Raw genomic sequence first — 21,656 nt, forward strand, 5'->3', positions numbered from 1 at the left:
ATTATTGACTTCTTTGTTGAAAATCATAGGTATGTAGATTTATTCCTGGGTCTTTGATTTGATTCAGTTGATCAACCTGTTTATTTTTATGCCAATACTATGTGGTTTTTATTGCTATAGTTCTGTAGTAGAGCTTGAGATAAGAGATGGTGATACCTCCAGAATCACTAAATCCAAATTCTTTTATTTTACAGAATTGTTTGGCTATCCTGGCTTTTTTGTTTTTCCAAATGAAGTTGAATATTGTTCTTTCAAGATCTCTAAAGAATTGTTCAACTGTATTTTTGATTCTAGAATTTCTATTTGATTACTTTTATAATTTATATGACTTTATTGAGCTATATTTGATGAGTATTCTTAGCATACCTTCCTTCTTTAAATGTGGTTTCCTTTAGTTATCTAAGTATATTTAAAATAGCTGCTTTGAAATATGTGTCTAGTTTAACATCTGGGCCTTTACAAAGTCATTTCTATTTTTTATGTGTTTGAATGTCTGCCTGCATGTGCACTACATACTTGCCTGGTGCTCTTGGAGGCCAGAAATGGGAACTAGAATACAGGCAATTGTGAGCTGCTTTATGCATTCTGGAAATCAAATTTAGGTCCTCCGTAAGAGCAGCACATGTTCTTAACTAATTTCTATCTCCAACCCCTGTTAGTTCACTTTTTGTAAGTGTTTAGTGAATTGACTAGACTAGTCCATTGAGCTCTGTTTGCCCCCATAGTACAGTGGCTCAATTTTTACTCCACACAGGGTAATCATTGCTTGTGAAAACATCCTGACCCATCTTCCTGAAAGGAGATAGCAGTGGTTTTATATCATGGCAGTGTTTTCATATCATACCTTTTCCCTAATCGTCCTCTGTTATTTATTTTTTAAGTTCTATTTTTATATTAGTTTTCTGTTGCTTTTCTGACAAAAGCAACTTAAGGGAGAATGGTTTACTTTGGCTTACAGTTCCAGAGCAGTATGGTTCATCCTGGCAAGGAAGACATGGTAGAAGGCAGGAAAGGCATGCTGGGAGTATCAGAAGGCTTGCTGGTCACATTGTATCCACGCTTAGGAAACAGCGAATGAATAGAAAATTGAGCCTGGCTATAATGTATTAAGGTCCACACCTAGTGACTACCTTCCTTCAACAAATCTCCAATCTGTTAAAGGTTCCACACCTTTCCCAAACAGTGCTACCAAATAGGGTCTAAGTATTCAAACATTTGGCCCTAAGTATTCAAACCACATTATGCTCCTGGTCTCCATTTGTTCGTGGCCATGTTTTAATGGCATTCAATCCAACTTCAGGAGTTTCTGTAATCTTTAACAGTCCCAACATTGTTCAAAAGTCCAAAATCTAAAGTATTTTCTGATAATGGAAGCAATATCTTTGCTGTGACCTTCTGTAAAAAAGAAATTATGTAATTCCAACATACAGCGGCACAGAAGATACATTTCAATTCTAAAATGGAGTAGCAAGCAAAGATTGTACCAATACCAAGCAACACCAAAAGTCAGCACAGCAACATCGAATTCTGCAGCTCTATGTCTGGCATCTGTAAGTCAGAACGGAATCATCTCAGTTCCAATGGGCTTAGTTAGCCCTGAGCCTCCAGCTCTGCTACCTTTCTCTTGGTTCGGCTCTACTCTATATATGCAACATTCATCGGTGGGCATTTATGGTCCTGGTTCCTTCCTGCAGTGGCCTTTCAAGACCTCTTTGAAGGGACTCTGACTCTGGAGCATGTTGCAGCAGCTCTCTAGAACTGTGATGCAAAACTTCATGACCCTCTCAGTTTTGTAACTTTCATGCCTGCAAAACCGCTACCACATGAATGACAGTGCCAGATTTTCCTTTGATCTTAAGGTGAAGCTTGGTCCCCTTGAATCACAATTGCATCAGCTTTTGTTTGCTAACCCTGGAGAAACACTTCTCTAGACAGTTGCTTTCCAGAACAGGAAACCCTCTTGGCATTGTGAGTTTATCTTTTCTCCTTTCAAATACATTCTCATTTTCACACATTAGATCTTTTGATGGGCAGAGTCTTAACCTCAAGGCACCTCCATTATTGTCTCTGTGCAGAAAGGGGGATTTCTTTTTAATGAAATTAAACTCTTTAACAATTACAGATGCTTTATCATCTACATTTTCTTTGTTCACAACTTTAAACGTTTTCATACAACTTTCCTCACCAAACTTCACATTTTAAATTTTCTTTTTATTCCACTTTATCTTTCCTAAAATGAGAGCAGTGAGTAGCAACTATGACATATCCTCTACCAAACAAGTTAGGCTATAACTTAAATTCAACTTCGCTTAAGTTCTTGGGACAAGGGCATAATGCAGCCTGATTATTTATGTAAATAAAAACTAAATGGCTTCTAGCCCAAAAAGAGCCCCATCACCCTCCGAAACCTCTTAAGCCAGTCTTCCATAGTTCACATTATTCTATGCTTTCTGTTCTTCCAAACTCCTATTAGAATTGTCCTTTAAGATCTGCATTCAAGGGCTTTTCTAGCTCAAAGTTTCAAACTCTTACACATTTCTGGTGTAAAATACTCCCAAAGGCCTACGATTCACACGGTCAAGTTGATCACAATAGCAGTCCCACTTCCCAGTACCAATTTCTCTGTTAGTTATGTTTCTTTTGCTGTGATAAAATGCCCTGACTTAAGGAATGTTACTTAAGGGAGAAGGACTTTATTCAGGCTTACAGTTCCAGAGAGACACAGTCTACCATGGCAAACAGATGTGGCAGAGTTAATCACACCCGGCAGGAATAAGACCACCACAACTGTGAGCCAAATTTGAAGTATCTTTCATTAAATACTGGCCAGAGGAGGATCGCCTCTAGTCAGGTCCATTCCTGGATTCCCAGAAAATGGGCATTAGTCAAACTTTGCAGAGGCTTTACTTCTTTTTTTTTTTTTTTTTTTTTTTTTTTTTGTTTTTCGAGACAGGGTTTCTCTGTGGCTTTGGAGCCTGTCCTGGAACTAGCTCTGTAGACCAGGCTGGTCTCGAACTCACAGAGATCCACCTGCCTCTGCCTCCCGAGTGCTGGGATTAAAGGCGTGCGCCACCACCGCCCGGCTGCAGAGGCTTTAAAAGGACATCAAATTTCCCACCAAGTCTAATAAGGGGCAAGCAGATATCTTGGCATGCCCCCTGCCTGTATACAGCCATCATGAATCCCATCTCATACCCAATCAGGGACAAGAATATATCCTGACTTATCAAGCATATCTAGTGAAATTGGGCCAAACAAACTTGTCTAGGGGAGTGAAAACATGAACAATAGCCTCCAACATTTAACATTGCTTCTCACTGCAGCAGGCAAGAAGGCAGAGTGGCAGGAGCAAGAGAATAAGCTTGTCACATTACAACCACAGTCTGGAAGCAGACAGTAAACAGGAAGTGGGGCTGGGCTATAAAACATTAAGGTCTGTTCCCAGTGATCCATTTCTTCCAGTGAGACTCCTCCTGATGAATATTCCACAACTTTTCCAAATACCATCACCAGCTGGGGACCAAGTGTTCAAACAAGTGAACCTTTGGGGAACATTTCACATTCAAACCACAGTTTTATTTTTTGATAATTTTATGTATATATAATGTGATCATATTCACCAGCCACCACCCACTTTTCTTTCCCTTCCAACTCCTGATGACTCCCCTCTCCTCACCTAGTCTCCTTTCTACCTTCATGTAGTTTTTAGTACAGGTACTGTGCAGCTTGATCTCCTTTTTAAGCTTCTAAATGACCTTCTGTTAATGTACATACTACTTGCTAGTTGATTGTGTCTTCTTTCGCTCTTTCACTCTCTAGTGTTCTTGGACATACGTTTCTCTACATTGTAATCCACTTAAAATAATGCCCCTTTGAATGGAAAAGGACATTTATAATTGCCTATTTACCCAGTTTGTCTGTAAACCTCAGTCCCCTCTTGTGTTCACTAACAAAATCTTCAAGAGTTTTTACAGTGACCTTGGAGTTGAATTTCTCTAGGCTCTGTTCTAATTAAAGTCCTTCTCCTTAGGGAAAACTTCAGAGCTCATAACATGCCTTTTACTAAGAATGGAGTAGAGCCACTGTTTTAGGTCTGAGGGATAAGGATAGTAGTGCTTGGTTTATATCAGATATTCAGCTCTATGAGTAGAAGACTGTGCAATACTTATGGTCCTTGGTACTTTTGCTTCGTGTCTCTCAGCATAGAAACTCTCCTCTAAGCTCATTGAGATGAGAATAATTGAGACCAAGTATTCAAGCATGCCTTGCTTTTGCCCTGTAATAGTTGTATAATATAAATACAGTCTGAGTAGAAGACTTGTCCTTGTTTGTAATAGAGCATTTCTAATACAGATCTTAGTGGAGGCTAAGTCCAGCAGTCTTGGACCTCCTAGGAATCCCAGCCTGGAAGCTTGGCCATGTCTGATTAAAGCAGTTCTTCTATCACACTGCCATGAGGGTTAAACATGTCATGTCTCATATGTCATAGGCTCTCTCTGCTCACTGATACCTAGTAGGATTCTGGGAGCAAATAAATACATATCCTCTGGGCAATTCTCTATGACTTTGTGTGATTGCATTTTATTCGATTTTATTGAGAGGAGAGAGAACAAAGTTTTGGGGCATAAAACCAGTGCGCCACACATGCTAAGCAAGCTGTGGACTACTGGACTCTACCCCTAGCCTGACATGATTATGTTTTATAATTTTCACCAGTTATTTTTTGAAGAGCTTATTTATGGAGCTCCTCATACAACTACCCAGGGGAAAGATTTTCTTATATTCTATATTGTTAAAGAAATTGGTAATGATCAAGATTTTCTGTTAATCTTCATTTTCTTAGTACAATAAGGAAAGAACATTTGAAAGTTAGTATTGCTATACTTATTGCAAAGTGTTTGGTTAAAAATAATTTTCTATTATCTTACTAATAACTATTTTAATGAATATAATTTGAAATTATATTAATTTGCATGAAGTTCTTTTCATTTAGATTAATTATCTGTTATTTTTATGTATATATAGACAAGGTTACTGAGAATGTCACTTGAGCACACCCAGAAATGCAAAATTGTTTGGAATCGCCTGAAACAAACAGGTACAGTGGGGCTTGGGTTTGGTAACACATTTACAAAGGGAGTTTATGCTGAGGATGTAGTTCAGTAGTACAGTGCTTGCCTACTGTGCATGAGACCCTGGGTTTAATCCCAACACCGCAAAAAGAAGAGAGTTTATGATCTAAATAATAAAGTCACTAGAAAATTTGGCTACCAGAAGTTTGGACCATACTCCATAACCAGTAAAATTATTCTTTTAGAATTTTTCTCTGCTGTATGTTAGAATTTTTACTCCTTAGTACAGTGCTTGTAGTGAGAATAATACTTTCTAAGGAATGATAACATTAAACTTAAAAGCAGGTCGCTATTGTCTAACATAATGTGTTGTTCTTAGGTCATTGGATTTCACACTATCTTATTTGCCAGTAGACTTCAAGTCAAATATTACATACTGCTAAAGTTTGTTATCAAAACTCTAAACATTTTGAAGTTATAAAATAGGTTCTTTCTGTTTTCCTTAGTAGATATTGGCTTTTAGATTTTTTTTATAGTGTGTCCATCTGTTCGTGTATTCGAATTGTTTTGAGTCAATGGGTATTGTCAGATTCTGAGGAGATAATCATGTTTATCTTTTAAACTACCAGTATACTGAATCATAATAATAAATTTCCTAAAATTAAATCATCATTGCTTTTCTGGAATAAAGTTTATTTGGTCATGGTATATTTTAATATGTGGATGAATTATGTTTCATAGGATTTAGAAATAATTGACCTTTTGAGTTTTTTGAGCATATGTGATATCTTTGACAGATTTTAATAAAAAGAGGTGAGCACAAAAATTAACTTAAAATACATGAGATTTGTTTTTCAATCTGTGGCAGCCATTTAATTAAATGAAACAGCAAAAGTCAAGATTTAAGAAGACATAAATAACATATCTACTATAGAAGATTTCATAAAATCCTAATGATGTCTGAAAACATGTGTTACATCTTAAGAACAGAAAACATACCTTGTTCTATGTGTGCTTATTTCAATATTTACAGAATTAATGACAAAAAAGATCTGAATATAAGACATGTAAGTAAAATAAAAATTATCTGATAAAACAAAAATCAGGAGTTAATAAACAAATCAGAAAAAACACAGCCTGAGTATCTTTTAAAACAAAATGAAAGAGTATCCTGAAAATACCTTCATACTAGGATGATGAGAATGGTAAGGAAGAATTTATGAAGTGGATGAAGATGAAAATATCGACAGGAAAGAGGATAGAGGTGAAGGGAGCAGTGAAAAAGAAAATTTAGATGCCACACAGACGTTGATGATAAAGAGGAGAAAAGGAATATAGGAAGATGAAAAAGGGAAGCAAGAAACAGATATTGGAGGACATGATTAAGATTATAATACCTGAAAGATCAAAAACTAGTCAGTACCAGTGGAATTTCTCAAGGATTGTTTTCAAAATAGGACAGGACATTTACCCAGCCAAAGATCCAAAGAATAAGTCTGGTGGCATTCCATCTACCTTCGAGTCTTGTGGGTAATCTATCACTTAGCTTGGGGTCTTCACCCCAAGAAAATTGAGAGTATTGTTAGGTTTTGATATAAGATTTTTTAAAGACTCTTGTTGTAGGATGAGTAGCTGTGATTTCTGAGTTGAGTTGCCATAAATACCAATTATGTTGAGGGGAGAGAAAATACCTCATAATAGAATCAAATAGATAGATAGATAGATAGATAGAGAGATAGATCTAATTATCTATAGTCCAAGTGTATATGTGAATGTATATACATATATACATACATACACACATACCTAAATACACATGTGGATTGCACATGCTCAGTGTAAAGTGTACCTAACATGTGAGGCCCTGTGTTTGTTCCCTTGCACTACATATATATGTATATAAAATCATGCATCATTCATAGCTTAACAATGTAGCAGTTAAAAATGGATTGAGTATACAACAGTGATGCCTGTAAACTTGTTGCCTAGTGACATCATTGCTCTCATGTATAAGTATACTCTATGATGTTTGCATAATGGTGCATTTCTCCCCATCATTAAGTGATCTATGGCTCTTTGATGTATGTCTGTGTATTTATATGTGTATATATGCTTACATATACAGTTACTAAGGAACTTCAAATGAATACCATACTGAAATACTACTAGACAAATATATAAGGGACCAAATCCAAAACAAAGCATAACATATCAAGTTGAGGTGGGACTAAGCTCCTCCCCTCATATTAAAGCTTGGTAAGGCAGTCCAGTCTGAGAAATAGGTTCCCCAAAACCTGCCAAAGAATCAGGAACAGGCCTCACTCCCACTGCTAAGAGTGCCCAAGTAGGCCAAGCTATACAATTGTCACACTATGTAGTGGGCCTAGGTCGGTCCCATGCAGACTCCTTAGCTGTTTGTCCAGTGTCTGTGAGCTCCTATGAGCCTAGATTAGTTGTCTCTGAGGGTTCCCTTGTGATGACCTTGACACCCAATCCCTACCTCCATCCCTCCCCACCCTCCTGCACCTCACCCTCAGGCTCCTATAATCCTCACTCTCTTCAACAAGTTTCCCAGAGCTTGGCCCATTATGGCTGTGGATCTCTGCATTTGTTTCCACAAGTTACTGGATAAAACCTCTCTATTGACAATTAAGGTAATCACCAATCTGATTAAAGATGAGAGTTCAGGCACCCTTTCCACTCACTATTGTTAGGAGTCTTAGCTGGGGTCGTCCTTGTAGGTTCTTGGGAGTTTCCCTCGCGCCAGGTTTCTACCTGACCCGGAAATGCCCCTCATCAAGACATCTTTCATTACTCTCCCCCTCTATCCCTTCCCCAACCCCGTTGTTCATGTTCCCATCCCCAGTTTACCCAGGGGATGTCTTCTATTTCCCCTTCCCAGGGAAACCCATGTGTCCCTCTTTGGGCCCTCCTTGTTACCTAGCCTCTCCGGGGCTGTGGACTATAGTCTGGTTAACCTTTGCTTTACATCTAGTATCCACTTATGAGTGAGTACATACCATGTTTGTCTTTCTGGGTCTGGGTTACCTCACTCAAGATTTTTTTCTAGTTCCATCCATTTGCCTGCAAATTTCCTGATGTCATTGTTTTTAACAGCTAAGAGATACTTTATTGTGTAAATGTACCACATTTTCTTTATCCATTCGTCTATATGCTTCTAAATTCAGAAGTGATTTCTGGGAAGCCTGACTTGATCCACTGGTGAGATCTGAAAGTTGTCTATGTGCTGTTGGCTCAGAAGCTCTACGAATCTCCTCTGACATGTCAGTACCTACTGCTGCTTTTTTTGTGGAGCATTTAGAATCTTGTTCTCTGTTCAAATTATAATGTCTGACCAATAATATATAGCAGATTCCTCAGACTTCAGAGGTTCTGAAAAATCGGTAAATTAGCCAAGCGTGATGGCACCCCTTCAATCCCAGAACTCAGTCAAAGCCAGTGTGGTCTACACAGTAAGTTCTAGGTTAGCCAAGGATGCATAGTGAGACCATTTCTCCAAAAAGAGGATAAATTATATAGATTTATAGCATCTGCAGTTTAATTAGGGTCACCAATAATATTAGAATGTAGGAAACTAAAATCATTTTTTCTTCTATTGTAATTATTCAGTCATATTAAATGTACAAACCAGTGGGTTACACTGTGAAATTTTTATACGTGCATATACCTTACTTTGATCTTATCCAAGAAAAGACTAAATTCTTATTTGTTTTGAGTGTGTATGTGTACACATGTGCATGTACATGTACCCAAGCACATGCACTTGTCACAGCATAGCTGTGGAGGTCAGAAGATGATTGTGTGTAGTTGGTTTTCTCTCTACACTTTTACGTGGGTTCCAGGGTTTGAACTCAGGTCATCAGGATTGTATGGCAAATGTCTTTACTCACTAAGCCATCTCTTTAGCCCCAACAAGATCCTTTGTTGGAATACAATGCATAACTGTTTCAGAAAAGCTTTGATTGCAGCAACATATAGAACATAAGTTTAATACTTGTGCCATTTTCGTGTATAAGTTGTACAATCGAGCATCATTGCATCTGGATGTGGTGGTTCCCACTTGAAATCCCAGCACTTAGGGGGCTGAAGCAGAAGGCTAGTGTGAGCCACATACTGAGTTCCAGTCTAGACAGGCTTATATGTCAACTTTCTCTAAAGAATGAAGGACTGGGGAGATGGCTCAGTGGTTAAGAGCACTTGCTGTTCTTGCAGAAGACCAGTTTGGTTCTTAGTACTCAAGTCAGAAGGTTTGCAACTGCCTGTAACTATAGCTCCTGGCCACTGCAAGCATCAATACAAGTGTCCTACATATATGTACATAAATAAAATTATTTTTAAAGTCAATATATTAATTACAGTCAGTCATGGTTTTATATACCATTTTGTATTATGAGATTATTTTTCACCAATAGAAAAGTTGTGTACCACATTAAGCAGTAACCACCAATTCTCTGAGCCTGAAGTCCCTAGAAAGCTGTCATATTTTTTCTGTCTCTAGAATTTTCACATTGTAGATTGTTTGTTTATATATTATCATATATGTCCTTTGTGACTTATTTCTCTTAACATAATTTTAAAGTTCATGTTATAGTATTTATTAGTACTTCATTCGTTTTTTACTACTCCAATGTGAATATATCACTTTTGCCTATCCTTTCATCAGTAGATAGGCACTTGTTTTTTTCTATTGTTTTTAGTTGTTATTACTGATGGTATGGTCATTGGTACATAGGCTTTCTTATTTGAGATATATACCTAGAAGTAAGATTAAAGGGTCACCTGATATTTCTATATCTAAAGATTTGAAGAACTACCACAGCAACTGTACCATTTTATATTCCTACCAATAATGCATTGCAGTTTCAATTCTTTAAAATATTCTGCTTATTTAGAAAATTATAGCCATTCTGGTAGGTATGAAGTGGTATGTCATAGTTTGGTTTGCATTTTCTAATGGCTAAGGATGCTGAACATCTTTCCATATATTTATAGATCATTTGTGTATTATCCTTGTAGAGGAACACTTGCCTGTTTAAGTCAAATATATGATTTGCAATGTTTTGTCCTTTTGATAATGTCCTTTACTACATGGAAATTATTTTTTTTAATTAATTAATTTATTTATTTATTAAAGATTTCTGTCTCTTCCCAAGAACAATGGCAACGGGTTTTTGATTCTACTGGAAATTATTTTTAAGTGCAACTTTTCTTCTTTCCTTTCATTGCTTTTGCTTTGGGTGTTACATTTAATAATACATTGCCAAGTCTAAGAAATAAATATTTGCCCCTTTTGGGTTAGAGAGATAGCTCAGCAGCTAAAAGTGTGTACTGCTCTTTCAGAGGACCAGGGTTAAATACCCAACACCCATGTTAGGTAGCTCTCAGCTGCTTTTAATTCCAGTTAGAGGGAATCTGACACACTCCTCTGACCTCTGCAGGCACCTGCACTCATATGCCCATAACCCACACAGATATATATGTATACATGTAATTAAAAATAAAACATAAAATCTAGTAAAAAGAAAAAGATTTGCCACTTTTTAATAATAATTTTTATAATATCAGCTTTTTAATTATGGCATTAATGCATTTTGGTTATGTTGTGCTTAGTGGTATAGTAGGCATATGATTTCATTCTTTTATCTATGGAAATCCAATTGCCTTAGCATCATTTGCTAAAGGTATTATTCTTCTCCCGTGTAATGGTCTTGATATCTATTTGTTGAAATCAGCTAGCCATACATGCTGAGTGAGCTTATTTCTTGACTCTTAATTCTATTCCACCACTGTAGTATATAACCTTATAGTATTACCACACTGTTTTGATTACTGTATGGGTGTAACATTTTTGAAATAATAAAGTATTAATGCTATTACTTTGTTGTTTTGTTATTTTTTTTCTTTCTAGATTTCTTTTGGCATGTTGGGGAGGGCTTTTAAAATTCCATGTTAGTGTAAAGATTGACTTTTTCAATTCTGAGGGGCAAACAGTCTTCAAATTTTAGTAGGAATTGCTGAGGACATGAATATATTTATAGTCTAAAGTCTTCTAGCCCATGAATGTATGGAGTTTTATTTATTTAAATATTCTTTCATATCTTTCGTAAGTGTTTTAGTTATCACTGTGTGGATCTTTCAACTCCTTGATCATTTAATTCCTGCCAGCTATTGTAAGTTGAATTATTTTATTTCCATGTATATATTTAATGTATTTGTAGCATTCGTTCCACATTTTCCTCTCTTGCTTTCCTCCCAGTTCTAATGATTACTCTCTTCTTCCCAACTAGTCCCCTTCTACTTTCTTGCCTTTGTGTGCGTGTGCTTTAATGAGTTTAGTTAGGATTGCTCATTGGAGCTTTAATGGGCATTTGTTTATAGCAGCATGAGTCACCTTACCTGTGGTTGTACCACAGAGGAAATGTCTCCCGGTACATGTTCAGGGAGATACTATCTTCTATATGTAATAGGAGAGTTGTACACAACGTATCTCAACAATATGACTGCCTTAAAAAAAAGACCTAAAAAGTGACAGCACCAATGACATGCCCATGTGGACAGGAGAATTCTCATAAGGCTTCCTCCTTAGAAAACAAGCCCTTCATAGTTTAACCATCCCCAAATATGAGCAACACCATATACTCTCAGCAGCTTATATGTATAAGTTGTTGTGTGTGTATATATATAATAATAAATAATAAGAGACCACTAATTTGAAAAGGAGTATGGAGAAATATGAGGAATTTGAGGGTGGAATGATATAAATAGTTTTCATATATGAAATTCTCAAAAACAAAAAAAATGTGATTAAAATATGTAAGTGAGAGGGAAAAAAGGTATCTCCCAGAAGTCATGTTTGCCTGTAGCTCCTCAAGAAGGGATGGGACCCCATGAGCCCCTCCTCCTCCATGACAGAATTACATATATTATATGAAAATTTTGTACTTGTTTTCAATGGCTTTTTCTTATATCAACCTTCTTACCCCTTCCAACTTTTCCTAGATTCTCAGAACATGTTCCCCTCCCAACCTCATGTTCTCTTTTATTTTTCAATAGCATACTGAGTCCGATTAGTGCTGCCTGTATCTGCATGAGTGTGGGGCTATCCATCATGACAGTATAATGATGGAACCCACTCTTGTGAAGGACTTGAGTCCAAAAAGCCATGTCATGGCCAGAAGATATCATCCCTATAGTGCTTACATTCTTTGCATTCTCCTTCGCAGTATTCTCTGAGTTTTAATATAGTTATCACATTTAGAGCTGAACATTACATAGTCACTTATTCTCAGCACTTTGAATAATTATGAGTCTGTAGTTATTGCTAATGCAAAGAGAAGCTTCTGAGATTAAAGCCAAGAGTAGCATTGATCTATAGTGATATGATGGACACATTATATTCATTAGCAGTATTGTTTTCACTAGGGCCTGTACCTGCCTAACCATGAGGCTTTTGACCAGGTTTATAGTTACAAGACATGAAGTCCCTTCTGTGGAGCAGGTTTCAGTTCCAATCAAAAAGCAATTGTTAGGCCAGCGAGATGACTTGGGGGCTAAAGGTAGCTTGCTACCAAGCCTGATGACCTGACCTTGATCCAGGACACACATGGTAGGAGAGAACTGATCCCTTTAAGGTGTCCTCTGACTTCCATATGCCATGGTATGTTCACAGTCACACAAAATAAATAAACGTAATAAAAATCTAAGTGTTGAGAAATGTTGTTGACTACCATAGCAGGCTTTCCATTCTTGCCTGATTGGTTGGGAGTGTAACATTGAGGGTCCAAAGCTGAGTAAGACTGTTAATGATATTTCTCCCCTCATGTTTCCCAGTACTTTCTGGTTACTGTGCAGTTTAGCCATCAGCGAGGAAGCTTCAAGACCAGTTCCAGCTGCATTTCTGCATCCTATAAACAGGACACATGATGTCTTCAATAGGTTTTTATGATCTGGTTCTGGTGAACAACCAACAGCAATGGCAATTGCTCATATTATTCGAGGATTGTAGAGGCCTCTGAACAAGAACTGGCAGTGGGATAGCCCACTGCAGACACTGCTGATTTCATTGAATAACCCATGGCTTCCGAGATGAGCTTTATAAATCCATTCAGGGTACCTCTAGTCATTTTTTTTTATGTAAACTTTTTTATTTTTGCAGATTTCACACATGAGTACAAGATTTACATTATTTCTATCCCTTCCTCTCTCCCATTCAGCTCTTCCTATGCCCCCTCCTCAAATCCATGACCTCTTCTTTAATCACTATTACACACATCTGCACAGCCTACTAAATCCAGTTAATATTGATCATATGTACATGTGTTTAGGGTTAGCCACTTGGGATTGAATAACCTATGAGGAGTATTTTTTAAATTAGCTTACCAGGTATCAGGCTTGCGTGTGTGTGCGTGTGCTTGTGTGTGTGTGTGTGTGCTTGTGTGTGTGTGTGTGTATGCGTGTGTTTTCTTATATTTTTGTTTTGTTTTTGATTAGTTTTGGTTAAACCTCCTAGTCTCCATCTCTCTATCCTGACCCAGCCATTTCACTTTTTTCGCTCTCACTATTTACCTTAGCATTTTCCGATTGAATGTGTTCTTTTACCCTCTCCCACTCTTAAAGCCTTCTTCTCCACTCACGGACCCCTCCCTAGACATCTGTCCTCTACAGGAGCAAGCTTCATTTTCCGTGAGAAAGAGAAGCATATGCTTATTTTTAATTATTCTGCATGATAGAATTTCTGCTATTTCTTGCTGTATAGAGAGAATTGTTTGCTGCTGTTCTTGTGTGATTTTATTTTGTATACTTTCTTCTTTGAAACAGATTCAATATGTGTCCTAGGCTGGTCTTCAATTTGTGATCGTCCTGCTTCTTGGGTGCTGGAATTCCAGGTATAAGCTAACAACCACTTGTTTAATGTTTAACCTTCATTCAAAATTTCAAGTTCAAAGGAAAAATTGAAGGCTACAATTTATGTACACAGACATAGCAGAATAGCAGAGATTATGAACGTGTGTATCACACTTTCTCTCTTTGCCAGCCTCCTCCCTTTGTAGGGTCTTCCTTTGAGCTTTTACTGGCGTCAGACTTCTGATATTGTGTGGGATTGTAGCCATGCACCACTACACCTATCTGCTGCCATCCTTTTAAAAAGAAGAATGCACACATTAACACGACCCAATCATATTGCTGTTTTAAAAATGGAAATAATAGTATATAAACTGAAAACTATACTGAGTAACCAACGTGAAAATATTCAATTTTACTTAAGAATTATGTAGATATCCAATGATTATATACTAAATAACTTCAATATTAACCCAGTGTTTTAAATTAAGTAAATAACTTTGAAATAATTTAAATATGGCATACTACAAAACATAGATATTGATGAAAAAGAGTTTGTCAAAATACAGAGTCAGTTTTAGGGAGATTTACATTTTCAGTATCTTAAATACTATTAAATTACTATGTCAATTTCCATTAAGGTAAAACAAATGAGCAAATAAAATGTATATATGTTTAATACTTTACAAAAGTTAACAAAGAGGTATAGTTTTTTATTATTTAAGACAGGATTTCATTTTGTAATCCTGGAACTCTATGTAGAACAGGCTGGATTCAAACTCATAGAGGCACTAAAATACCTGAGACTCAGTGATCAGCCAGTCTAGTTTAATTGGTAAGCTTCCTCTCAAAAGGAAGTAGATGGAACTCCTAAGGATGACATCCAAGGTTGCTCTTGAACCTCTACATCTATTCATCTGTGTGTTTACACACACACACACGCACGCACACACACACACACACACACACACACGGAGTCTAAAGGGGGATATTTTAAGAATTTATATAAGTATGTGTGTCTATAAACCAATTGGAACAGAACATCCTTTAATTCAGAACACTTTTGTAGTATTCCCCCAAAGACAAAAGATTTTCCACATTCAAAGTGCAATGTCAAGCCTTCTCTCAATTACAGACACACAAACACAGAAATATAGAAATCTTTTTAATTTAGATCTTGGAATGTTGGGGCTAAAGAATAATCTTAGTTACTGAATTTCTTAAAGTTCTTTATTTTGTAACATGAGTAAAATTATTATTATAAAACTATAAGAGAAAAGTCTTTAATTCTTTCATTGGATTTCATTTATCTCTAGTGATAAAATCTTGACTTTGGCATAAAGTAACAACAGTTTATTACAGAAAGTGTTAGTGGTTAAGATAAACAAGACACACTGCTGGAGAGCTTTAGAACAAAGCCTAGCATTAATCTTCTGCCAGGAGAAATATAGTTCAGCTGGCAGGGCAGAGTAGTGTGTGTGTGTGTGTGTGTGTGTGTGTGTGTGTGTGTGTGTGTGTGTTATATCATATATTTATATATTATGGGCTTCTAGCCCATAACTGAAAAAGTCATTCTAGTTTATCTAAATACCACAGATGGCAGATAACATTTAAGAAGAGTTATGTTGGATTTATGGGGGAAAGTCTATTCTGTTTATACACTAAAACTCACATTACATGTCTATACCTTCAGCAGGCAGTCTTTACTTGATAGTTGCATTGATTTAATAAGTACTTAATCAGTCATGGGTTACTTTTGCTGTAGAGATGAGTTCTCAATGGCTAAGAAATACTTAAAGATTGTTTTCAGATTGCCCAAGAGAAAAGGCAATTGTAGTTAATCTTTATGTATGCTAAACAAACAAGTGGATTTTCTAGAGTACATTCTAGGTCAGGAATTCGGCCCCAGAAATAAAAGTGTGACTTTCAGGGTTTTTCTTTTAAAGGAAATTAGATAAATAGTGGGAGTACTGTGTTCATACATGTCCCCTCAAAACCAGTCTGTTAAAAGCTTGGTCTTCAACCCAAAAAGAGGAACATGGGATGTACTCACTCATAATTGGTTTCTAGCCGTAAATAAAGGACATTGAGCCTATAATTCGTGATCCTAGAGAAGCTAAAAGAAAAACATATAGGCATCCTCCTGAATATTAACCTTCATCAGGCGATGAAAGGAGACAGAGACAGAGACCCATATTGGAGCACCAGACTGAAATCCCTAGGTCCAAATCAGGAGCAGAAGGAGAGAGAGCACGAGCAAGGAACTCAGGACCATAAGGGGTGAACCCACACACTGAGACAATGGGGATGTTGTATCGGGAACTCACCAAGGCCAACTGGACTGGGTCTGAAAAAGCCTGGGATAAAACCGGACTCGCTGAACATAGCAGACAATGAGGACTACTGAGAACTCAAGCACAATGGCACTGGGTTTTGATCCTACTGCACGTATTGGCTTTGTGGGAGCCTAGGCAGTTTGGATGCTCACCTTACTAGACCTGGATGGAGGTGGGTGGTCCTTGGACTTCCCACAGGGCAGGGAACCCTGATTGCTCTTTAGGCTGACAAGGGAGGGGGACTTGATTAGGGGAGGGGGAGGGAAATGGGAGGCAGTGGCGGGGAGGAGGCAGAAATCTTTAATAAATAAATAAATAAGAAAAGCCCATTTGGAAAAAAAAAAAAAGAAAAGCCCATTTGGGGAAAAAAAAAGCTTGGTCTTCAGCTTGATGCTATCAGGAGGTAGTGGAACCTTTGAGAAGTGAGGCCTAGTAAAAAAGGAAGTAAAGTCATTAGAAGCATGCCTTTGAAGAGGATACTGGGACCTAGACCCCCCCCTCTCTTTCTGGCTTTTTGATACCATGAAATGACACTAACACATTGAGATGCCCGAATATCTGGTAGACGTTGATGTAGATGTCTTCAGTTTGGGCAGCATTTGGTTTTAATTATGCCTCACAGGTTTCATAAACTTACTCTAACAACACGAGATAAAGCCCTAATGGCAGTAAGTAGAGGTAGAGATGAGGAAGTCATTGAAGATTCAAGATATGGTGACAACTACCATTCCTTTTCCTTAATGGCTGACCCAAGCAGGAATGCCATTCAAGTTTCTGTAGTCCTAACTCTATCTCATTGCATCTTTCCTTTATAAATACACAAATGTAAATCCAGATATTTTCCCATACAGTTGTCTTAGCACAGTGTCTCCTGATCAAAGGATGTACTGTAGTTGATCTACAAATATTCATTATTATTTGTGCAAGATTTCCCAAACTCTAAGCCTCAATTAATACCTATTGAGACATATATAGAATAATACACTTATTAACCATAGAATGTGTACTATCTTTGAGAGATTTTGTAACATTTTCCAAAATGGATTTTATGCTATAATAAGGTTGGCCATAGACAAAATGAATAAATTCCTTGAAAGCTCTATTCTTTTTTCCTGACAGGAGAATCAGAATTGGCCCAAAGAGAAAGAATCTGAACAAGCCAGTTTCAAATGTTTTGAATAGTTCTGTGCCTGTTAAAGAAATAAAATCTTAAATACCTTTATGTAAAGGAAATTATCTCATTAGTAGATTCTTCCAAATATATTAAGAAGTAATGGCAGTCTTGTACAAATATCTCTTACCCACTCCTAGACAAAGAACTATAGGAAACCAGTGACTTCTGGGAGGAGAATTAGCCTCTCCCAGGGATGTGTCACCATATTGGTTGTCCAGTGCAGAAAGGTCAGCCCTGAAACCATATACTCATAAACAACAAAAGCACAGACTCAGTGGTGGGGGGGGCATATACACATACATATATATGTAACAATCATAATCAAAGAGAAAGAGAACGTAGGGAGGACATGGAGGGAGGGGAGCTGGAAGGGGCTAGAGGGAGGAAAGAGTAGAGAAAGTGATTTAATTCTATTTTAATATAAAACATATGAAAAATAGATAAGTAACATAATGATGTTAGACTACCATGACCCTGATATCAGAATCAGAAAAGAGTATCCATTATACATACATACATACACACACACACAAAAAAAAAACCACACTACATGTCCTTATCTTGGGTGAGGTCCTTATCCTGAATGATAGGTACAGAAGTCCTAAAAATATTAGTATGTTTAATCCAGTTATATACAAAGAGAATAATTTATGACCAATTAGTATTTAGTTTAAGAATACAGCAAAGCAAAAGGTAGTGCACATTAACCAAAAAGGGGGGAAATGTGCTCTTCTTGATGGAAAAGAAGATGAAAGAAAAATACTCATTCATGATGAAAGTATGCAAAAAACTAAGACTGGAAGATGACATCTTCATTGTGACAAATATTACCAATTTTACTCTTCAATTCATTTTTAATCATGGATATGAAGATTTCTCTGCTTGTGCCAAGAAACGAGGTATGTGCTACCATTGCCTCCACCAAATATTGTGTTGGGATAATTCCAGGACTACCAGATCACTTTCTCCTGGCTAGCTCCTAAAGATTATCTGTGGTCATCTTGATGTAAGGCCATTTCAAAATATTTGCTAGTTCTCTCTTTGTCAGGCTAAATACTTGAAAAATTAGTCTCTGGGGGTTTCGTTCCAACTGTCTAGCCAGTCACACCTCTCGCCTACTTGTCTTTTAGTAGTAGATTGTGAATCAGAACACCTGAGAGTACAGGCCTGCCTGAGTCTGCATTAGTTTGCTGGACATCTGTCTATGGAAAGATTGATCTCTCAGCTTTAATTTGCCCAAACTGTCCTGAACTTGCATTCTTCCTGCTTCAACCTCCTGAGTGCTGGAATCATAGGTATGAACCACCATACCTGACTCTCAGCCTTAATTTCTGTATTAGAAAGTGGAGCAAACACTCTCTGCCCTGCATATATATTGGTTGGGAGTTCTGCCTCCCTAAAGAGATCATAAAAGTGGAGCAGTTTTATATACTATAACTTTGAATGTGTTATCTATGGATAACCGAACAATCTGCCATTCCTAGGATATGCTTATATAATTAATTCTATCAGGAACCCAGAAGGTAAATTGAAATTGATAAATGTACTATGATACACCTTTGCAATACAATGCTGTTCAGTGATAAATTGATATTAAATGCATTTACTAAGTTAAAGATGACAGACTATATCTATATGGAGATAATTGCATTTGTTTGGCACCCTGAAATAAATGAAAGTATAGTAACCAAAAATAACTTTTGTGATTGCCAGAAGTTTGACATGAGATGAATTCACTTTAAAGGGGCAATATAAGAAATAAAATCAAAGGGATGTTTTGTAAGGAGCCGTGATATGTATGTATATACTATCAAAACCCACTTAACTATATGCTATAAAGAGTAATTTCACTATATAACATAAAAATAAATCAGCCAGATTGTGGAGGGAACTACACATAGAATTAACACTGTGATAAGTGAGTCTGACTATATAAAAATTTAACCACACAAACATACTGAAGGAGCTGAAGAAAGAATTCTGACTTAAATAACTTTGAAAAATACTGTTTTGACTTGGACACAAGGTTAAAGACAAACATACTATGCACAATACTGTGCTCTGGTTAAGAACTCTGATTTTCATGGGTATATAGACTAGCAATAATGCACATGCTACTGTAGATGGCATGTAGATAGTCATTTGTGCAGTAGGAGAACATATGTGTTACTAAAAATGATTCTACCATGCAAATGTGTGTAATAAATTCTCAGGAGCTGTGGAGAAAATGAAGTTAGGAATATACATGAGAGCTTAAACACATATTTTATAAAGATAACAACCTAATAAAATTTTGTAAGCGTTTGGTGTATGTTAAATGACTAAAATACATCAATACTTCAATAAATACAGCATTTTCTCTTGAAATAGTCCTGATGGCTGCTTGTAAGAAAGGACGTCGAAAGGATTGCAGCTTGTGAAACATGAAGTAATGGAAGGAGGAGTATCTGAAGTCTGAGGGAATGTGTAGCAATAGACATAGATGACCATATCTCACATAACATATGCCGTCAACTGAGATGGCTGATACAAATCTGAGTTGTACACTTAAATGTGTTTTATGGATTCCTATACAGCATAGTACAGCTAGGTGTAGTTCTCTGCATTCATCTACTATTTGATATAGAAATGTAAACTTAAAGGAACACTTAATTTACATTATATCTAATATTCCCTGATAGACCTATCATGTTGGAGCAAATTCAAATTTTCAAAAAAGTTGTTAGAACTGTTAGTGCATGTGTCTCTGTGTGCATATGCATAGATGCACAGGCGCACTGATAATGTGGTTTTTGATAGCTGTTTTATTTTTATTAATGTTGGAAAAATAAGTGATTCTGGCATGGCTAGTAGATACAGGCCATTATACAAAATTAATTCTATTTCTATATTCTAGCAAGAAAGGTAGAGAAAGAACTTTTGAAATACCACTTTAAATACCATTCAATGCTTAGAAATTAACTGATAAAGATGTAGAAGACTTCTACTATGAAATTTTTTGAAACACTAGAATTTTTTTCTTTTTTTATTTAGTGGGTTATGAAGGGGAAAGGGAAGAGGATGGAAGGGGAGAAGGGAGAAGATCAGAGAGAAACAGAGGGAGAGAGAGACAGGGGAAGGGAGAAGTAGGGTGAATGGGGAGAGGCAGAAGCTGCCTCTTTGGGGGAGAGACAGAAAAGGGGAAACATTAGAAATTTTTAAAGACCTAAAGTAATAAGGATAATATAGATGTGTATATGTATATACTCATATTAAGTATAATGTTCATAAGCTAGAAAAGTAAATATTATTAAGCAGGTTTTACCAATTTGATCCATAGATTTATGGAATCCCAGTCAAAATTTCAGCTTATTTAATTGCAGAAATTGACAGAATGATATGAAATTGATTTTGGAGATGCAAAGAACAATTGTGGAAACGATAGGTAGAATTCTAGGACTTATAATCACAAAGCAGAGAATCCAGAAATAGGCCAACAAGTAGTGAATTGATTTGCAACACACATGTCCAGTGCTTTACAATGGGGCCTGGTCTGTTGTGTTGCTCTTGTTTTATATTAAAATAATGTCAGCATGGGAAAGACATTAACCTTGATCCCTCCTTCATACCATATACAAACATTGATCTGAGATAGGCTGAGCACATTGGCACAGTCTGTAATCATGGCTAACAGGAGGCTAAGGCACAACCACTTAAGACCAGGTGTTCAGGGTCATCCTGGGCAATATGATAAGAACCCATTTCAAAAAAAATGGTATATCATAATGTAAAACAATAAAATTTGTAAGAAAAATCATAGAGGAATATCTGTATGATCTAGAGAATGCAAAGAATTGTCAACTATATATGAAAATAATTTAAAATACACCTTGCTACAATTAAGACTTTAGATTATCAAAAGCTACCACTGAGAAAAGTACAAACCACAAACAGGAAGAAGACAACACGTAAGTTTGACAAATTTCAGACTATGTAAAAAAAAAAAATACTCCTACAACTCAACAAGACAATCCAGTGCAAAATAGGTGCGAGAATTACATGGGAATATCACAAAAGAAAATAACCAAGTAGGCCAATGCTTAATGTCATTATTCATCAAGGAAAAATAAATTAGAAGCAAAATGTGATGCTTCCTTGTGTTAATTACCTTCTGTTGTGATGAAATGTCATAACCAAAAGAAACTTAGAGAAGAGAAGGATGCATTGGGGCTA

At 36.7% G+C, this 21,656-nt stretch overlaps 1 protein-coding gene across 6 annotated transcripts in view; it reads left to right on the top strand.

Moving 5' to 3' along the window:
• Tex11 (testis expressed 11) overlaps positions 1–21,656 on the top strand; it is a 290,243-nt gene that overhangs the window by 237,457 nt on the left and 31,130 nt on the right. For all 6 annotated transcript variants that reach the window (XR_007588266.1, XM_050119701.1, XM_050119702.1 and 3 more), the window contains one exon: positions 5,026–5,098. Coding sequence is in view for 5 of the 6 variants with exons in the window: in XM_050119701.1 (XP_049975658.1) it covers positions 5,026–5,098 (73 nt within the window). In the remaining variant the exon portion in view is untranslated. The remainder of the gene's footprint in view (positions 1–5,025; positions 5,099–21,656) is intronic.

Source organism: Alexandromys fortis, unplaced genomic scaffold, assembly GCF_014885135.2.
Source record: "Alexandromys fortis isolate MF-2015 unplaced genomic scaffold, M_Fortis_MF-2015_v1.1 scaffold_155, whole genome shotgun sequence".
Taxonomy (NCBI): domain Eukaryota; kingdom Metazoa; phylum Chordata; class Mammalia; order Rodentia; family Cricetidae; genus Alexandromys; species Alexandromys fortis.